This window comes from Microcebus murinus, chromosome 8, assembly GCF_040939455.1.
Source record: "Microcebus murinus isolate Inina chromosome 8, M.murinus_Inina_mat1.0, whole genome shotgun sequence".
Lineage (NCBI taxonomy): Eukaryota > Metazoa > Chordata > Mammalia > Primates > Cheirogaleidae > Microcebus > Microcebus murinus.
The window spans coordinates 98905534-98926757 of record NC_134111.1 but is presented as its reverse complement, the minus strand read 5'-3'; the positions used below and the strand labels follow the sequence as shown (position 1 = coordinate 98926757).

General features: G+C 36.3%; 1 protein-coding gene across 1 annotated transcript in view; it reads right to left on the bottom strand.

Annotated features, from left to right (window-relative positions):
* LOC105862812 (uncharacterized) overlaps positions 1 to 21224 on the bottom strand; it is a 121097-nt gene that overhangs the window by 13429 nt on the left and 86444 nt on the right. The window contains exons 28-31 of the mRNA XM_076005400.1: positions 14411 to 14494; positions 11376 to 11492; positions 10646 to 10702; positions 10380 to 10433 (exon numbers count right to left, since the gene is read on the bottom strand). Coding sequence (XP_075861515.1) covers positions 10380 to 10433; positions 10646 to 10702; positions 11376 to 11492; positions 14411 to 14494 — 312 coding nt within the window. The remainder of the gene's footprint in view (positions 1 to 10379; positions 10434 to 10645; positions 10703 to 11375; positions 11493 to 14410; positions 14495 to 21224) is intronic.

Sequence of the window (21224 nt, the reverse complement as noted above, 5' to 3'; positions counted from 1 at the left end):
ATGGTTTTACATATCCACATGAGGTCCTATGATTCACAATACAGAAAATTCAAAAAGCAGCTGAAATCAGGCAGAAGCTGACAGCAGATAGTGTCTTGATAGTGTCAAGAGGGTTGAGCAACAGTAGATATCATAAATCACCATTTAAGTAAACCTTTTGGAATTCAGAGGCAGGCCTTGAAAAGCTAAAGCTGTAACTCATGTTTATGACAGCTAGTAGTTAAGAAAGAAGTAGAAGGGAAAACAAAAACTCCATCAGAGAAATAAAAACAAATTTAGGAGGAGAATAAAGGAGATTAGACATTTTGGAAATTAAAGGAAAGGACATAGATTATACAAATAAGAAAAGGAAACAAGGAATTTTAAGAACAATCAGAAAAAATTAGGGAGAAAATAATCAATGGAAGGCAGTGAACAAATCAGTGAAGTTCCTGAAGAAGAAAATCAAAATAATAGAAAAAATATTTAAAGATAAATTCAAAATAAACTTAAGAAATTATTGCATAAAATGGAAGTACATATCAAAAGTTCATATATTTTCATCCTGTAGGTGAGAAACCTACTCTAAACAGTTAACACTAAGATATATTCCAGCAAATTTACTGGACTTTAAAGATAAAGAAAGAATTGAACAGGCAGAGTAGGCAAAAAGATCAAATCATTTTCAAGGGAGATCTTATTTGCTATAGAACTTTCCACAACTTTTTCTTTCTCCCTGAAAAAAGGGTCTTGCTCTGTCTCCCAGGCTGGAGGGCAGTGATGTGATCATAGCTCACTGCAGCCTCAAACTCCTGGACTCTAGCAATCCTCCTGCTTCAGCTTCCCAAATTGCTGGGATTATAGGTGTGCACTACTATGAATGGTAAATTTTTCTATTTTTTGTAGAGACAGAGTCTTGCTGTGTTGCCCAAGCTTGTCTTGAACTTCTGGGCTCAAGCGATCCTTTTGCCTTGTTCTCCCAAAGTGCTAGGATTACAGGTGTGAGCCACCGCCCCTGGCCTCTATTTTTGCTTCTTTTAGCCTATGGGAGATCAGAGAACAAAATACAAAAGGATAGAAGACACAAATGATGTATTTAATAAGGTCGATATGACTGATACACATTGAACTCTATACCCAGAAAAGAGAATATGTACATTTCCCCACCCTCTCCTAATTTTTGAGTCAAAGAGGAAATACATATTCGAATGGCAAGATATCTAGCAAATAACAATAATAAAAACAGTGCCTATGAGAACCTATAGGAGATTGCTAATACAGTGCCCACAGAAGAAATAATATCCTTGAACAATGAATTAGTTAAAAAAATGACCCCAATTGAATTAAATGTCTGTCTCAGAAAAGTTAGAAAAAGTACAACAAAATAAAGCAGATTAAATAATTGTATACTTGGAATGGCCAAGAGAAGCACTTAAAATATAGTACAATAGTAGGAAAATTCAGTAAGTTTTAAAATTTAAATATAGAAATGAATAGCTTTCCTACATGAGAGTAAAAATTAGTTAAAATAACTCATTTACAATAACAACAACAACAACAAGAAATCTCAGACTAAACAGAAAGTCTCTATTACCCATAACATTTACCATTCACTTGGTATCTACTTTTATTCAGGCAACATCAGCTCAATGGCTTCACTATTGAGCTATTGTTAACTATTGTTAGCTATTTCTGTAACACAGGAAAAATGTCAAAGTGCTACTGAAGTTGCGAAGAACTGTTTGAACAGAATGGACCAACTTGTCTCTCCAGCTCTTGGAGAGACAGTCTCTTCATAATGATGGAAATTCTCCCTATGTAAATTTATAAATTTAAGATGATCCCACTACAAGTACCAATAGATAGTTTTTAAAAATTGAATAAATCTGATTCTAAAATTGATATGGAAATATAACAAACAATACCAGGAAAAACTAAGAATACCAGGCAGAACCCAGGGAGGCCAGTCCCATTCATTAGAAGTTAAAATATCAAGAGCTAAGCCATTGAACTAATGTTGCTTGAATAAAAATAGATACCAAGTGAACGTAACAAAATTTGGAAATACGTGCCAATATTTATGGGAATTTTAGATATAATAGAGCTAGCAAATTAAATTATTGGGGAAAAGTGAGCATTTTAATAAATGTTATTGGGACAACTGAATACTGGTCTGGAAAGAAAAAAAATTATTCTTCACGCAATAAACTAACATAAACTTCAAATGGATCAAAGATTTTAATATAAAAAATGAAAGCGTATAATATTATACAAAATGAAGAATTATTCTATAAACCTTGAGTGGAGTAGGTTTTTCTAACCATGACACCAAATCCAATATCAATCCAATAGATTGATAAATGTGAATTACATAAAAATATATTTTTTTCCATAGCCAAAGTCATGATAAGCAAAGTCAAGAGACAAATATCAAACTGAGAAAAAATTTACGACCTAGCTTATAAAGGTTAATCTACCTAATATAATTATCAGAAATTGTTAAGAAAGAACAATAACATAATAGAGAACTGGGGGAAAGGATATAAAGACAGTTCACAGAAAAATTATAAATCAATATTATTAAATATATATGTAAAGCTACTCAACTTCACCAATGAATATATGCAAATTAAAGCAACAGGGAAAAATCATTTTTTTCACTTGTCAAATTGGCAAATCCTTGACAACATACTCTTTTGATAAGGCTTTTGAGATATAATCATGCTTACACATTACCAGAGGAAATGTGAATTCACACAAAAACCAATGATTGGCAATATGGCAATATCTATCAAGATTATAAAGGTGTCCTCAATATCTTTTGACTCAGTAATCCTACATGGCAGAATTCATCCTACAGTTATACTTGAACACATGAGAGTGACATATATGCATAGTTGTTCATTGCAACATTTTTGCACTAGCAATATATTCAACAGGGAATTGGGTAAATAAGTTGTGGTTCACTCCTACAATGAAACACTGTACAGCTGAAGTGTTCTTTGTGATGATTTGGAAAAATCAAACAGCTACAGTGACAACGTTAAAAAAAAGAATGCAGAACTTTGTGTACTACCTTTTATGTAAATCAGAGTAAATAAGAATATATATTCATTTTTGTCTAGTTGCATTAAAAAGCTCTAAAAGATACATAAGAAAATAATAAAAGTGACCACCTGTGGCAGGAGATGGGAAAATGGTCAGATGGAAAGTGGGAGCAAGAGTTTCCACTGGCTAGTATAATGTTTTATGATACCAATTGTTTTAATCAAGTGACTGTATTATCTAACTTCAAAACATTAAGTCTACAAAGGATGTGTATCTATACACACACACAAATATATATATACACACATACACTCAATCCTCATTATTCACAGATTCCATAGTTGCAAATTTGCCTGCTAGCTTAAATTTACCTGAAGCTTCAAATCATACGCACGGTGCTTTCCTGGCCATTTGTGGACATACAGAGAGCAGTGGAAAATTTGAGTTACCCCTTCAGGTCCTCAGGTAAGGTCAAACAAGGTGATGCTCTGCCTTCTTGCTTCAATTCTCACACTGTCAATTAGTATCCTAGTGCTCAATTTAGGACCACTTTTTTTTAATTCAGGATATTTGTGTCTTTTGGTGGTGATTTCACTGTTTAAAATAGTCCCCAGATATAGTGTTGAGGAGTTCTACAAAAGTGTTCTGTCTAGTGTTCCTAAATGCAGGAGGCTGTGATATGCCTTAGGCAGAAAATATGTATGTTAGATAATCTTCACTCAGGCATGGTTTAGTGCTGTTGGCCATGTTCAATGTTAATGAATCCATACATATTAAATAAAGAGTCTTTAAACAGAAACAGACATAAAACAAAGTTATGTATTGATTGGCTGATGAAAATGTTGTGACCGGAGGTTTATGGGGACCTAATTCTGTATTTTGACTGGAAGCAATAGTCTAATATTCACTAATTCTGTGTTTGTGGTGATTTCGTAGAATGTAACTACCAGGAATAATGAGAATTGACTGTATATGTATATACATGTATGCATGAATACCCATTCAAGCATACATGTATTTTCAGAATCCTCCTGCTTTTGAACACCTTCACTGATACCAGCTTAGTCCACTCTGCCATGACCCTGCCTAGACCATTACGACAGCCTCCTTGCTGATCTCACATCCTTGCCCTCCTAAAGTCTATTCTCTGTGTGGAATCCAGAGCATGCCTTTAAAAATATAACTCAGATGATATCATTCCCCTGCTCAAAACTCTCCAATGTCTTTTCCTCTTAAAAGTCTTCACCATGTCCTGTGAGATCCACAAGCCCCTGACAAACCACTTCCTAGCTGACTCCTCTCCAGCCAGTGGCCTCCTGCCCATTCCCTGAAAACCATGCTTGGTCCTGTCTCAGGCCTTTGCAATTAAAGTTTTCTCTGCCTCAGCTCCATGACTTAGTCCTTCACCTCATTTAGATTTTGAGTTATTAATACATGTAGCTTGTCAGTAAGGGTTTCCTTGGCCACCCTATAAAAATGGCATGTTTCTTGTCACTCTATACCTCCACTACTCTTTATTTTTCTTTATATTATTGTCACCATTTAAATATTATGCTTATTTGTGTATTGTCTATATACTTGCAGTAAAATGTAAGCTTCATGAGGATTTGCTCACTTCTTTACCCCTGTTGAGCAGCTTTGGAAATAAATATTTGTTGAATAGATGAATGAAGGATCTAAAAGGGAAACAGTAAATAGTGAGATATCTAATGTTCATGAGTAGGAAAAGTCAATATTTTAGAAATGTCAATTCTCTCCAAATTTATTCTCTGTAATTTCAATAAAAATTTAACAGGATCTCTTAGGCTTAAAAAATGATATTAAAATTTATAAGAAGGAGAAAATAGCCATAATAGCTGAGATGATTTTGAAAAAGAAAAAAAGTTGAGAGACTTTACCCTGTCTGATATTAAGATATTATAAAGTTATAGTACTTAAAAGAGTATGATATATGTTGATGCAGTATAGATAGAGCAATAGATTAGACTAGAAAGCCCAGAAACAAATTTGGATTTGCAGTCACGCTCTCTCTCTCTCTCCCCGCTCCCCCCCACACAAATACCATGTGTGACAGTACACATCAGTGGAGAAGCTGAGACAATTGCTTATCCATGTTGAAATGAATCAGACTCCTACCTCATGCCACACTAAAAAAATCAGGTCCAAAAGAATGAAATATCTACATGTTGAAATAAAGTTATCTTTGCCTGGTATTCCCACAAGCAGTTCTTGAGATAAAAATTTGTGTTTGGTAAGTTTTTTTTGAAGTGATCACTAGGATCAGGGCGAGAAACCAGGAAGAGAGGAGGGTGAGAGGCAGAGCCAACAGGGCTGGTCACCAATGTGGTCAACTGAGCCTCCGTCTTGCTGGGGACCCTCTGGAGAACCCTGAAGAATGATTGTCAGACTGTCCATCTTAGGAACGGAAGAGAGAGTATTTATTCACTGGATCTGACTTCATTGGTCAAGATACCCAATAAAGTAGAAAAAGTAGGACAAGAGCTTCATAACCTCAGGCTAGGCCAAGATTTTTAAAACAAGATTAAAAAACATAATTATAAAGGATAATATAGACAGATTATACAAAGATATACTCTTCTGCACATTGAAAACATGAAAAATCAGGTGAAAGGAGAGGTCAAAGGGTGACATGAAAGAGGGTGGGGGATCTCCTGTAGGAGATCGTGGTGACCCAGTTGACAAGAGAAGAGCGTGAGTCCATTCGCTCAGTCTGAAGAGCAGCACATTCTCCCAGGTCACTCACTTGATCACAGTGATGCCAAGGCCTGCCAAGTGTTAGGAGGCAAGGGGCAGACAGCAACTCCCACTCAGAAAGGCCATGATCAGGTGATCACTGCAGGCCACCCTCATATAAGCCCTACCAGTTTGATCTTCTTGACTGGAGAAACCAATGTGCCTGGGAACAGATATTTGCAAGTCTAAGGCCCCAGGTTGCTGAGTAGAGGTCTCTTCCTTTTCCTTTTACATCACTGCTTCCCATACCTGCTGCCTATCCCCTGCCTCTCCTGTGAGGCCAGCAAGGCACTCACCTGTGGCCAATCTGGGAGAATCCCAGCCTGCTGCCCACTGAGAACATCAGTCTAGAAGTCACGTCACCCCCATAGTGAGACCTTCAGAGAACCCGAGTTAGCCAACACCATTGATAGATAATTGGTCATCATTCATGACAAAGAGTAAACAATGAAAAATCCCTAAACTTCTAATTTGTAGTTTCCTGACATTTCTTCATCCATTCTTTTATTTTTAATATTTTCTATTGTTTAAGTATATGCTTTATGGTATCATATATTTAGATTAAATTTTCACAAACTGCTAGAATTAATTTATTCATGTAGTTGCTTATCCAATGGCTATTTATTGGGCACTTACTGTGAATCAACCCACTATCTTAGGTGCTGGGATACAGTGTGAATAAAACAAAGTCCTTGTTGGCCTAGAGCTTACATTTTAGTGGGGAGACAAACAATGAAGAAATAAGTACATAAGATGACAGAGTGCTCTGATGAAATGTGTACCAGCAAAGGGTGTCAGGGAGTAGAGAGCGGAGCTAGAAGTGTGTGTGGAGGGGAGAGGATGTGCTATTTTACATAGAAGGATCAGGAAAAACTTCTAATACGTCAACACTTGAGCAGACACCTGAAGGAAGTCAGGGAGTCAGCCATGGATCCTATCCTTCACTGATCAAGACACACAAATCATGCTCCTAGGAAGACCATCATAGGCTCTGGGTTCACACTTTATCCTGTGCAAGTGAGGGTCACTATGAAATGTCCTGCCATTTCCAACAGGCTGAGCTATGACAACTTCAGCTGCAGCCAACAAGATTCTACCCAGTTTTTAGTGTGAGCATGCACTTGGCCAGAGTCTTTCAAAATACTTGGCATCTGTACCAAAGACTTCTACCCCTCTATTTAAGAGCTTCCCTAAATCCTCCAAATTGGGCTCTTCCTTCTGCTCCACCAAATTCTGTATCTCACTCTGGCAATGATAGGCAGTTTTGAAGCCCGTTTGTATATCATCACCCAAAACAGGTAGGTACCTTGAAGAAAGACTGAGCCTTTAGTACAGCTGAGGTCTGATTTACAGGGAAGAAAAGCTGTGGGAGAATTGGCAGTGTGGGAGGTGTAAGTAGAGCAATGGAAAAGGAAGTGTGTTAACATCCGTGAGGATGGGGGCTGGTAAATGCAAAGGGTTTAAGGAAAGAGATCATCAGTATTTCGAGATAAAAGAAAAAAATGTAGAAGGTATTTTATTGATGTTGACAATAATAAGTGACTATAAGTTTTAGTAATGCTTATAAAATATTACATAAGATATAGTTTGAAAAAAGATATCACACGCATCCTCACCTAAATATTGAACTAATTGTTCTCATTATGTATTTAGGTGAAGACAAGAAAGGAAATCTGAAAACAAAAAGATACAAGATCTCAAACTGATTCAGAATGGAGAATGGGAGAGCTGTAGTAGAAAATCTGTATGCACCCTATGTCACTGTTGTAAGGTGAAATCTTTTGCAGACATTTGCTATTTCTGCCAATAACATTGAGGTGTCTGGGCTTACATTTCTTAGAAGGCAAACTAAAGAAATTCTATAGACCAGATGTGTAAAACATATATTTTCATAACAAAAGAAATTACAGAAAAAGATGAAAGGAAATTCCTGTCAACCCATAGTTGTAAAAGGAGAGGAACATTCTGTACCATAATATAAAGAATGTTATTTGAGATAGTGTTAAAGAAAGTGAGAAATTTCGGAAGAAAATAAGTTTTATTCTTTTGTATTAAATAATAAATAATATATAATATATGGAGATGTGTTTATTCATAACCATTCCATTTTTTCTTTTTTATCTGTTAATATAAATTTGTTCCGGAGAATTATTTGAAGGTGTTTTGAAATACTCCCTCCCCCCCAAATATAAATTATTGCCATTTCTCATGAAACTAATTTCCAAAGAAACCTGTAATTTGATTATCTTGACATTTGATAATTTCTGAGACTGGCTGTAATAGTTTAAGTGACATCTGGATTTCTAAACTGTGTAAATTCTTGTGCAATTTTATATTAAATCAGTGGCATTCTGATTCCCTCATATTTAAGTAGGTAATAAAATGACTACAGATCTTCCACGTAAATCAAAATTTTGAGAGATTCATCTCATTAAAACTCACTCCATGCTGGAGACTCAGACTTGTGGGGAAAGGGGGGGAATGGGCATTTATTGAAACCTTAAAATCTGTACCCCCATAATATGTCGAAATTAAAAAAAAAACTCACTCTAGTTATTACACAATGAAAAAAAAAGAAATATTCATGGTAACACATAAATTTATACAACATATAAAACTTCAAAAATGCAAGAGTTGTACAAAGAAAATTCTTAGTGCAAGAACATTAAATAAGACATGAATAAAAGGGTAAAAAAAACTCTCTTCTGCCTAAATTAATCTGGAAATTCAATGCATTTCTAATCAAAGGTTCTAATGGATTTAGGAAAGGAGTAAGGGGAGATCTTTCTGAGTTCATCCTAAAATTTACCCTCAGTGAATCATCAGGATGGTTCTACCTCTGAGTTCTTTCTCTTCTCTAGCCACTCACAATTGCAAGGTTGTGGAAACAAGCCAGTTGCCCATCAATACATGAGTGGATTAATAAAATGTGGCATATGTATACCATGGAGTACTATTCAGCTTTAAAAAACAATGAGAATATAGCACCTCTTGTATTTTCCTGGATGGAGCTGGAACTCATTTTACTAAGTGAAGTATCTCAAGAATGGAAAAACAAGCACCACATGTACTCACCAGCAAATTGGCATGAACGGATCAACACCTAAGTGGACATATAGGAATAACATTTATTGGGTGTTGGGTGGGTGGGATGGGGAGGAGGGGATGGGTATATACAAACATAATGAGTGAGATGTGCAACATTTGGGAGATGGTCACGCTTGAAGCTCTGACTCGAGGGGGGAGAGGGGACATGGGCAATATATGTAACCTTAACATTTGTACCCCTATAATATGCTGAAATAAAAAAAATGGAAAAAAAACCCAAAGCAAACACAGAATATAGACAGGTAAAGATACTGTGTGATCAAACTGGAGATTCAAATCATGATGCAACAGTGTAGAGAATATTTTTCAAATTCCCACCTCATATACACAAAGAGGCAAATCCCATGTGGATGTACATGTAAACATTAAAAATAATCAGGTACTTCAAACATTCTAGAATCAAATATAGAACGATATTTTTTAAATCTTGAGGAAGAAATGGCTGTTGTAAATACCATATGAAATCTAGGCACCAGTGAGAAAAGGCCTGACAAATTTAACTGCATAAAAATATAAACTTCTCTAGGACAAAAGATTCCTTTAAGAAACCTAAAAGAAAAATAACAAATGGGACAAAACATTAGAGAAACACACATGATCAAGATTTAATATATATGTAACATATAAGTATTTCTTTTTCTTTTTCATTTTTAAGAGATAGTATCTCGCTGTGTTGCCCAGGCTGGAGTGCAGCGGCATGATACCCTAGTTCACTATAACCTTGAATTCCTGCTTTGAGCAATTCTCCTGCCTTAGTCTCCCAAGTAATTAGGACTATAGGTATGCATCACCATGCCCAGGTTATGTAAAAAAAAATTTCTGTACAGAGAGGTCCCGTTGTGTCTTGAACTCCTGACCTCAAGCGATCTTCTCATCTTGGCCTCCCTAAGTGCTGGGATTCCAGGCATGAGACACTGTGCCTGGCCCATATAAGTATTTCCATATTCATTCAGCAAAGTAAGAAAAAGATAGACACCACAACAGAGAACACTGACTACATTCTACAACAAAGAGTTTTATGAAGAAGAAAAACAAATGACCAATAACAAATAAAAAACTCCTCACCATGTTAAGAATGAAAACAATGCACATTACACCAGCACTGAAATAAGTCTTTCCATATTTCAGTTAAAAAATTAAATGCTTGTATTTTCTCAGTATGAATATTAGTTTAAAAAGCAAGGACATAAAAAGTATGTGTAAAAATTACTTCATTTAAAGAACTATAATTATATTTCAAAATGTGTTAATACATGCATAGAAAAATTCTGCAATGATACAATCCAACATTTATAAGAAACATTTTGAAATCAGAATAAAAGTCAAACATAAAGATATGAGCATTTTGAAAAGGATAAATTGCTAGTTCAAATGGCATTTATTTTTTTTTTTATCTCAGGGAAGGTATAGAAAATAATGACAATAAACCTTATCATTAAAAATACTTCATTTGTCACATAAAAATCAAGTAAATTCATATTTGTGCTTACTTCTTTTTCCACTGTGTTTTTTCAAAGCAGAATTGTTTCCAGCATCCGTGGTATCTAGAAAGTGACAGGTAGTGGTCAGAGAACTGTAGTTTATAAATAAAAGTTACAAATCTTATGACAATTCACACTGTTAAAGCTTGAGTTTATAATGATGTTGTGAATATCATTTCCCTGTATTCCTTCTAAAAGAAACAAACAGGTGCTGAACTGATATCTAAGGTCTACCTTTAGATTTCTAAGAGTTTGAAAAGCTGTTAATTACTTACATGTACCAATTTCCTCATTTATGAAATGGATAGGACCAGTTATCCTGTTCAGGTTTTCTATATTTTGTGAAGATTAAATAAGTTAATAGGAAATCACCATATAAATCAATAACATGCTGGAGGACATCCTTCAAAACTATGCATTTTTAGTTTAAGAATAGTTATCTGAGGCCTTCTTCCTGACAGGTAACAGGACCATTTGGCTTTTTTAGGCCTTTCTGAGGTTGTGACAAAGTGACACTATTATCTACCAATGTAAGAACATGGCTTTCTTTGTTCTGCGAACAAGGGTGAAAGTCACTGTATAAATCCAGCACTTTAGTATTGATATGCTAATAGAGTAAATGAGATACCATTTTTACCCCTGTATTTCTACATCATTCCTACATAACCACGAGAGCCCATCCTGTTAAACATGGCTCTATATTGATCTCCTGCCTCCCTGCAGTTCCCAAAAGGGTCAGGCCAAGCAAAGGCAGAGACCAGGACTCTGGCCTGGACCAGGCCTGTTCCTTGTCACAGTGTGTTCACAGTCAATCGTGCAGGAATTAGGAACTCTGATTTTAGACTTTTGAACTTCTGACAGTTGGGGTCTGTGGGCCCACTTCCTGCTGGTAAGCCAGAGGCTTCTTCATGCTGTTCTTGAACTCTGATCACCTGTCACAACCCTCCCTAGTGTCTGTGGTGTCCGCTCAGCCGTGTCCATCCCAAGACCCTTGGGCAGCCTTACCCATCATGTCAGGTGTTTGGCTACTTTCTGCTGTTGCTTCTTGACTTGTTGGCACTCCACTTGAAAAACACATGACACAGGAACACTTCTCCTTTTCAGGTCTTTGTAAGTCTGCTCCTAAATTTTAATTTGTAAATAGTTTCATTTGTGACCTATCCCCTCCAAACATTAGTGACTACCCACTTCTATATTAAAGCATGGATCTACCTCTGAAATCTCTTTCTCTTTTCTTGTTCCTCACTGTATTTATCCTTTCCTTTCATGAATGACCCCAAGAATTTCAACTTGAAAGAAAGGGTATATTAACAGTGGATTTCACTCATGGAGAACACTGGAGAAGCAGAGGCTGGTTGTAAGGGGAAAAGTTGATGTGCTCAGTTTTGGAGGAGTTCAGTTTGAACTTTGTAGATCTTGAGAGACATTCAAGTGGAGAAGGATAGAACCTTCAGGACCTCAGACAGAGACCTTCTATCACTTGGATGAATGAGTGTAGAAATTTCAAGATGGGGCTGGCTGGACACATGTGTTTAAAATCACTAAGTTGTAGGTGGTGACTGAACTTATAGGAATGCATGAAATGCCAGGGCCAGGTCTTTTGTAATCTGGGTGAGTCACAGAGGCCAGTGTGATACTTGGAGACAACTTACTCTGAAAACTCACTGCTACTGGGAACCAAGCCTTGTGCCAAAGTTGCTTTTGTCTCATGCTCATCTCAGACCCCACAATTTCTCCATCTCTTTCCTCTCTTCATTTTATACTGCCTCTTCTCTCTTCCATTTTTCTCTCATCTTTTAACTCTTTTTCTACATAATTCTCATCATGCTTCATCTTTTACAGATCTCCATTTATTACTCACTGTATGTAAATCATTCCACCTAGTTTTCTGTTTCTATCTCTGAATCTAGCTTTATTATTAAGATGATCCTCTTTCTACCATTATTTCCCTTTCTGTTCTCTCTTTCAGCTCTGTTACTCTCAATCTTATCTTGATCCTTTTTTTATATATATTTTATTTCGGCATATTTTGGGGATACAAATTTTAAGGTTATCTTGATCCTTTGTCTGGTTTGGCTGGTTATATAATTTCAATCTTTGACTTCATCCATATTTTCTTTTTTACTTTTTTTTGGTTACACATGCATTTTATTTTATTTTTTATTTATGTATTTTTATTTTAGCATATTACAGGGGTGCAAATATACAGGTTACATATATTGCCTTTGTCCAACCACAGTCAGAGCTTCAAGCTTGTCCATCCCCAGATGGTGTGCACTGCACCTGTTAGGTGTGTGTATACCCATCTCTGCCTCCCCCTTCCCACCTGCCAAACACTCAGTGGATGTTACTACTATATGTGTATTTAAGTGTTGGTCAGTTAATTCAGTTAATACCAATTTGGTGGTGAGTACATGCGCTTTGTTTTCCATTCTTGTGATATTTCACTTAGTAGAATGGGTTTCAGCTCTATCCAGTATAATACAAGAGGTGCTAGATCATCATTGTTTTTTTGTGGCTGAATAGAACTCTATGTTATATGTATACCACATTTTATTAATCCACTCATGTATTTATGGGCACTTGGGTTGTTTCCACATCTTTACAATTGTGAATTGTGCTGCTATAAACATTTGAGTGCAGTGGTCTATTTTATAAAGTGTCTTTTGTTCCTTTGGGTAGATGCCCAGTAATGGGATTGCTGGGTCAAATTGTATAAAACGCAGGAAAATCAGCAAGAAAAAAAATCAAACAATCCTATCCAAAAGTGGGCAAAGGACATGAACACAAACTTTCCAAAAGAAGATAGACTAATGGCCAACAAACATATGAAAAAATGCTCAACATCTCTAATTAACAGGGAAATGCAAATCTAAACTACAATGAGACATCACTTAGTTCCAGTGAGAATGGCCTTTATCAAAAAGTCTCAAAATAATAAATGTTGGTGTGGATTCAGAGAGATAGGAATACTCATATACTTGTGGTGGGACTGCAAACTAGTACAACCTTTGTGGAAAGTAATATGGAGTTACCTCAAAGAGTTACAAGTAGATCTACCATTTGACCCAGCAATCCCATTACTGGAAATTGGAAAATGAAGTTCATGTAGGAGGGGTTGAAATATTTCTACCACTGGGCCACCTTTGCCTTCATCTGCCCTGTTGGTCATGATTGGTCTAGGAGCCATCCCCATGGCTGGGGCTCGGGACAACTTTGCCAAGGTAGGGACTCCCTTTTGTCACCAATTCTTACACTTATTATCCTTTCCACTTGTTTGTACACAATTCTGCTTCCACATCCATTTCTCATCCAGCTAAACCAAGGAAACAACATTTTAAAGATGTCAGAGCCTCCATCTCTGGGCCTAAATGACTGTATGGAGAAGGGAACTATGCCCGTTAGGAACCCTTTTATCCTATTTGTGTGAGTGAAGAATAAACCTGTTTCCACTTGGGCCATTGAAGACTTTGAGGCCTATGTGATGATTTCCTTTTGTGTATCCTACAAGTAGATGTGTTTCCAATATTCACAATATATAGAAAGAAAAGGAAAACAAATACATTAATTTATAACTAAAAGGATTATAAATCTTCTGACTACTTACATTGTAGCCAGGATTTGGACCGCAAAGACGCTCTGATGATGGACAGAAAGATACAGGAATACTGTGCTGACAGTGCTCCATCAAATATAAAGGGTGGGGGTAGAGAATAAGTACACTATTTCAACTCTTTAGCATTAATATATATGACAATGTGTAGTAAAACAGACTGTCGTTTTACTAACATATTTTTGCTAGATTTTCAATGTATGATTCAATTGGACCCATCTAATCAAAGATCAATTTGTAATGCCTTCCTAACACTTTCCATTTCCCAATAGGACCAGTGAGGTTAAATGCAGAAAATGATACCTTAGAAGTTACAGAAGCAAGGCATATGGAGAATGTTCAGAATACAATTCATCAGGAAAACAGAGCTCTGCATTTGGATTTTGAATAGCCTGTGCAGGAGGTGCTGCAACTCTAATATTCTTACCTGGTGCATTCTGAGGTTGTGAGCAAGTGGCTTCTTGGGTCTCCTCTCTCTCATGTGATTCTGAAAATCCATATTCCTTGACCACTGCACAAAAGAATAGAATTCTTTAGGGGTCTCAGTGTGTGGCCAAGGGAATTTCCTAATATGAAAACTTGGAAAAACCTTGAAATTCCATGCAAGTCTTGGACTGCATCCAGGTCAAACTGGTCTTCCCTTCTAAGTTACCTGCCTTGTAGGTGAGTGATGCTCAATTCCTGTCCCCACAGGCAGAGAAAATTCACTGGCAAGCGTCAACGTTGCTTTGCTGACCTTTGATTTCCTGTACTGCTCTCTGTTACTTCTCACCCCTTCTCCCTGTCATTCCACATTTCCCTCATTTCTCCCTCTGTTTTCCATGCTAGGAGGCTTTGAAGATCTTGCATTGAAGGTGTCAAGCTTCCTTTACCCGCACCAACCAGGTGCCTCCTTTTAAAAAATTTTTGTTTTTTAAAAATTTTTAACTTTTAAAAATTATATCAGAATATTATGGGGGTACAAATGCCTTGGGTACACAAATTGCCTTTACACTGCCCAAGTCAAAGCTAAAAGCATGCCCATCCCCAGAAAGCATGTTTCATACCCATTAGGTGTGAATTTACCTATCCTTGCCTCCCTCCCACCTGCCTGATCCCCAATGTTACTTCCATATGTGCACATAAGTGTTGATTGATTAGTATTAATTTAATGGTGAGTACATTTGGTGATTGTTTTTCTATTATTGTGATACTTCAGTTAGTAAAACGGGTTCCAGCTCTGTCCAGGTTAATACAAGGGGTTGTTAGTTCACCATTCTTTTTAATGGCTGATTAGTACTCCATGGAATGAATATATCACATTTTATTAATTCACTTATGTACTGATGGGTGCTTGAGTTGTTTCCACATCTTTGCAATTGTGAATTGTGCTGCTATAAACATTCTAGTGCAGATATGTTTTTTATAGAATTTGTTTTTTCCCTTGGGTCAATACCTAGTAGTGGGATTGCTGGATCAAATGGTAGTTCTACTTTTAGTTCCTTGAGTTATCTCCATATGACTTCCACAGAGGTTGTACTAGTTTGCAGTCCCACCAGCAGTGTAAGAGTGTTCTTATGTCTCTGCATTCACACCAACATTTGTTGTTTTGGGACTTTTTGATAAAAGCCATTCTCACTGGAGTTAAATGATAACTCACTATGGTTTTCATTTACATTTCCCTGATGATTAGAGATCTTGAGCATTTTTTATATGTTTGTTAGCCATTAGTCTATCTTCTTTTGGAAAGTTTCTGTTCATGTCTTTTTTCCACTTTTTAATGGAGTTTTTTGATTTTTTTGTGTTTGATTTTCCTGAGTTCTATATAGATTCTAGTTATCAGCCCATTATCAGATGTATACCATGAAAATATTTTCTCCCATTCTGTAGGTTTTCTATTAGCTCTCATAATAGATTCCTTGACTGTGCAGAAGCTTTTAAATTTGATCAGGTCCCATTTGTTTATTTTTGTTGTTGCTGTTATTGCTTTAGGAGTATTCTTCATAAATTCTTTGCCTATGCCGATGTCTATAAGAGTTTTTCCAACATTTTATTCTAGAATTCTTATGTTTTCATGCCTTAGGTTCAAGTCTGTTATCCATCATGAAATGATTTTTGTGTGCAGTGATAGGTGCTGATCCTGTTTCAGTCTTCTACATGTGGCTATTGAGTTTTCCAAGCACCATTTATTGAATAAGGATTCTTTTCCCCAGTGTATGTTTTTTCTGCTTTGTCAAAGATCAGGTGACAATATAAGGATGGATTTATATTTGGATTCTCAGACCTGTTTCATTGGTCTATGTCTCTGTTCTTGTGCCAGTAAAATGCTGTTTTGGTTGCTATAGCCTTGTGGTATAGCTTGAAGTCTGATAAATTGTTGCCTCCCAATTTGTTCTTTTTGCTTAAGGTTGTTTTGGCTATATGGAGTCTTCTCTGGTTCTGTATGGAGCATGGACTTATTTTTTCTAGACCTGCAAAAAATGAAGTTGGTATTGTAATAGGGATTGCATTGAATCTTTAGATCACTTTGGGTAGTATAGACATTTTAACAATATTGATTCTGCCAATCCATGAGCATGGTATGTTTTTCCACCTGTTTACATCCTCTGCTATTTCCTTCCTCAGTGTTTTATAGTTCTCCCTGTAGAGGTCTTTGACCTCCTTAGTTAAATATTCCTAGGTATTTTATTTTCTTTGTTGCTATTGTGAAAGGTATTGAGTCTTTGATTTGGTTCTCAGCTTGACTGTTGTTGGCATATATGAGTGCTGCTGATTTGTGTACATTTATTTTGTAACCTGATACCTTGCTGAACTTATTTATCAATTCCATTAGTCTCTTGGCAGAATCTTTGGCGTTTTCCCAATATAAGATCATATCATCAGCAAAGAGTGATAGTTTGTCCTTTTATGCCCCAGTTTGTATCTGCTTTCTTTCTTTCTCTTGTCTGATTGCACTGGCCAGGACTTACAGCACTATGTTGAATAGAAGTGTTCATAGAGAGCAACCTTGTCTGGATCCACTTCTAGGCAGGAATGCTTTCAATTTTCCCCACTCAGTATGATGTTAGCTGTGGGTTTGTCATATGTGGTTTTTTATCATTTTGAGGTAAACCCTGTCTACATCTGTTTTGTTAAGTCTTCTTATCATAAATGGGTGCTGAATTTTGTCAAACGCTTTTTCTGTGTCTATTGAGAGGATCATATGATCTTTGTTTTTACTTCCATTATGAAGTGAATTACATTTATAGTTTTGTGTATGTTGAACCATCCCTGCATCTTTGGGATGAAGCCCACTTGGTTGTGATGGATTATTTTTTTTTTGATGGGCAGCTGAATTTGATTTGCTAGGATTTTATTGAGGTTTATGCATCTATATTCATGAGTAATATTGGTCTGTAGTTTTCTTTTTTTGCTGAATATATCTGTTTGGTATCAGGGTGATGCTGGCTTCATAAACATGTTAGAGAGGATTCCTTCCTTCTTGATGTTTTGGAATAGTTTCTTCAGGATATGTACCAGTTCTTCTTTGCAGGTCTGGTAACATTTAGGTGTGAAATCATTTGGTCAGAGACTTTTTTTTTTTTTTTGGAAGAATGTTTATTGCTGCTTCAATCTGTGTTCTTGATATTGGTCTGTTCAGGAATTCTAAATTTCTTCTTGGTTGAGCCTTGTGAGGCTGTGTGTTTCTAAGAATTTGTCCATGTCCTGCACATTTTCGAGTTCATGTGTATAGAGATTTTTATACTCTTCAGAGATTATGTTTTGTATTTCCATGGTATCAGTTATAATTTCCCCTTTTTTCCATGATTGAGCTTCTTGGAGTCCTTTCTTTTATGTTTCTGGTTAATCTAGTGAGAAACCTGTCAATATTGTTTATCTTTTCAGAGAACCAACTTTTTGTTTCTTTAATCTTCTGTAGAGTTCTTTTGTTATTGATTTCATTTTGTTTTGCTCTTATCTTGGTTATTTGCTTTTTTTTTGTGTGCTGGGTTTGGGATTTGTTTACTCATCCTTTTCTAGTTCTTTGAGACAATTACTTAGATTGTTGATTTTCGATCTTTCTATACTTTGGATGTAGCCATTTATGGCTATGCATTTTGCTTGCAGGACTGCTTTTTCAGAATCCCACTCATTTTGATAACTTGTATTCCCTTTGTCATTTAGTTTGAAGAATCTGATAATTTCTATCTTAATTTCCTCTTTGACCTGCCTATCATTTGATAAAAGGTTGTTTAGTTTCTATGATTTTGTGTAGAGACGAGTGTTTCTGTGGAACTGATTTCTAATTTTATTCCATGGTGGTCTGAGAAGATGTATGGCATAATTTCTATTTTCTAAAATTTGTTGAGACATGTTTTGTGGCCTAGGATGTGATCAATTTTAGAGAATGTTTCATGCTGATGAGTAGAACGTATATTCAGTGGTTTTGTGGTAGAATGTTCTGTAAATGTCTGTGAGACCTGTTTGTTCTAGAGTTCTGTTTCAGTCCATTGTTTATTTGTTTATTTTATGTTTGGAAGATCTTTCCTGTTTTGTCAGAGGAGTATTGGAGTCTCAAGCTATTACAGTGTTGCTGTTTATCATTTTGTTTAGATCAGGTAGGATTTACTTTATGAATCTGTGCATGCCTGTGTTAGGTACACAAATATTTAGAATTGGTATGTCTTCTTTTTGAAGACAATTGTTTCCTTTACAATTATATAATGAGCACCTTCATTCTTCATTACTTTTGTTGATTTAAAGACTATGTTATCTGATATGAGAACTGCTATACCAGCTTTATTTTGGTTTCTATTTGCATGAAATATTGTTTTCTATTCCTTTATCTTGAGTCTGAATGAGTCCTTTTGGGTTAGATGTATTTCCTGGAATACTTGTTGTATTTTTTTGTCCATTAAGTCAACATATGTCTTTTCAGTGGGCAGGTCAAGCCATTTACATTTATTGAAAAAATTGATAAATGGAGTGGATTTCTGTTCACCCTGTTGAGTAGAACTTTGTCACTTTGCTTTATCTCTTGAGCAATTGTGGTATCTGGCCTTGGACCTTTAGCTTTTGGGAGATTTTACACTGGTGGGTGTCTATTGTGCTGATCTCTGTATAACGCAGTTCTGAGTACTTCCTGCAGGGCAGGTCTTGATTTGCCAAACTCCCTCAGCATTTGCTTACCTGAGAAAGTCTTTATTTCCACCTTATACATGAAACTTAGTTTTGCAGTATAAAAATTTTTAGGCTGGCCATTATTTTATTTGAGAAGACTAATAATGGGGCCCTAATCCCTTCTGGCTTGTAAAGCCTAGGTTGAGATGTCTATAGTTAGACTGATGATTTTTCTTTCATAAGTTACCTGCTGCTTTCACCTTATGACTCATTGAGTCACCTCTTTTGTGTTTATTTTGGCCAGTCTAATGACTATGTGTAGTGGTGTTTGCCTATTTGTGATGAATCTCCCAGGAGTCTTTTGAACTTCTTGCATCTACATATGTAGATTTCTAGCAAGACCAGGGAAAATTTCCTCAATTATTCCCTCAAATATGTTTTCAAATCCTTGTATATTTTCTTCTTTACCCTTGGGGATGCATATACTTCTTATGTTAGGCCTCTCTACATAATCCCATATTTCTTGTAGGCTTTGTGTGTTCTTATTATTTCTCTGCTCTATCTCTTGGACTGACTTGTTTATTCCAGAGGTTTTGTCTTCAAGCTCTGAGATTCTTTCTTCTGCCTGATCTAACTGTTCTTGAGGCTTTCTGTTGTGTTTTGTAATTACTTGAATTAATTTTTTATTTTTAGAATTTCTGTTAGATATTTCTTTAATAATTGAATTTCTTTGGTGAATTTTTCATTCATTTCCTACATTGTCTTTGTGGTTTCTTTGTGTCAGGTTTCCACTTTATCATGTATTTCATTGAGCTTCCTTACAATCCATGTTCAGAAATCTTCATCTGTCATTTTAATACTCTGCTTTTGGTTGGTAATCATTGATAGAGTGTCGGTGTTGCCTTTTGTGGGTATCCTTCACTCTTGTTCATAGTTCTAGAGTTCTTTCACTGATTCCTTCTTATCTGGAGAAGCTGTTGCTTCTTACTTTTGGATTTTCTTTTGTTTGTTTACTGGTGCCTCCTTGAACTGTTTACAAGGCTGAGAAATCATCTTTTTTTTTAAATTTAATCATATTATGGAGGTACAAACATTGCTAGGGTTACAAATATTGCCCCTGCCTCCTCCCCGATGTGTTCAATCCCCCAGTGGTGTGTATCACACATGTTATGGAAGCATACACCCCTTTCCTCCTCCCTCCTTCCACCTGCCCACTAACTGATAAAAAGTGGGGTTTTTTTGACATTTTGGTTACATTGTATATCTTTGCCTCTCCCTAAGAAGGGTTAGAGTTATGCCCTTCCCCTGCAAAATGCTCACCACATCCCTAAGATTGGGTGCCCCCCCCCAAATCCCTGGTGAGCATTGCCACCATTTGAAAACCATAGTTTTAATCAGTCAGTACCAATTTGATGGCGAGTAGATGTAGAGCCCATTTTGCATGTCTTATGTTGCCTCACTTTGGATAATGGGCTTAAGCTTAATCCAGGATAGCATAAATGGTGCTAGCTCACTGTCATTTCTTAGGATTGAGTAATATTCCACTGTGAGCAGATACCACATTTTAATTATCCACTCATGAATTGATGGGCACTTGGGTTGTTGCCATGACCATGCAATAGTAAATTGTGCTGCTATAAACATTTGGGTGCAGATGTCTTTATAATAGAATGTCTTATGCTCTTTTGGGTAGATGCCCAACAATGCTATTGCAGGGTTGAAAGGTATTTCTATTTCTAGCTGTTTGAGGTATCTCCAAATTCTTTTCCACAAAGGTTGCACTAATTTGCAGTCCCACCAGCAGTGTAGGAGTGTTCCTGTCTCTTCGCATTCTCGCCAGCATTTGTTGTTTTGGAATTTCTTGATATAGGCCATTCTTACTGGGGTTAGGTGGTATCTCATTGTGGTTTTGATTTGAATTTCTCTAATAATTAGACAAGTTGAGCATTTTTTTATATGTTTGCATGGCATTATTCTGTCTTCTTTGGAGAAGTTTCTGTTCATTTCTGTCACCCATTTCTCGATAGGATTGTTTGATTTTTTCTTATTAATTCTTTTAAGTTCTAGATAGATTCTTGTTATTAGGCCTTTATCAGAGGTGTAGAGAGCAAATATTTTCTCCCACTCTGTGGGTTGTCTATTTGCTCTACTGATGGTTTTCT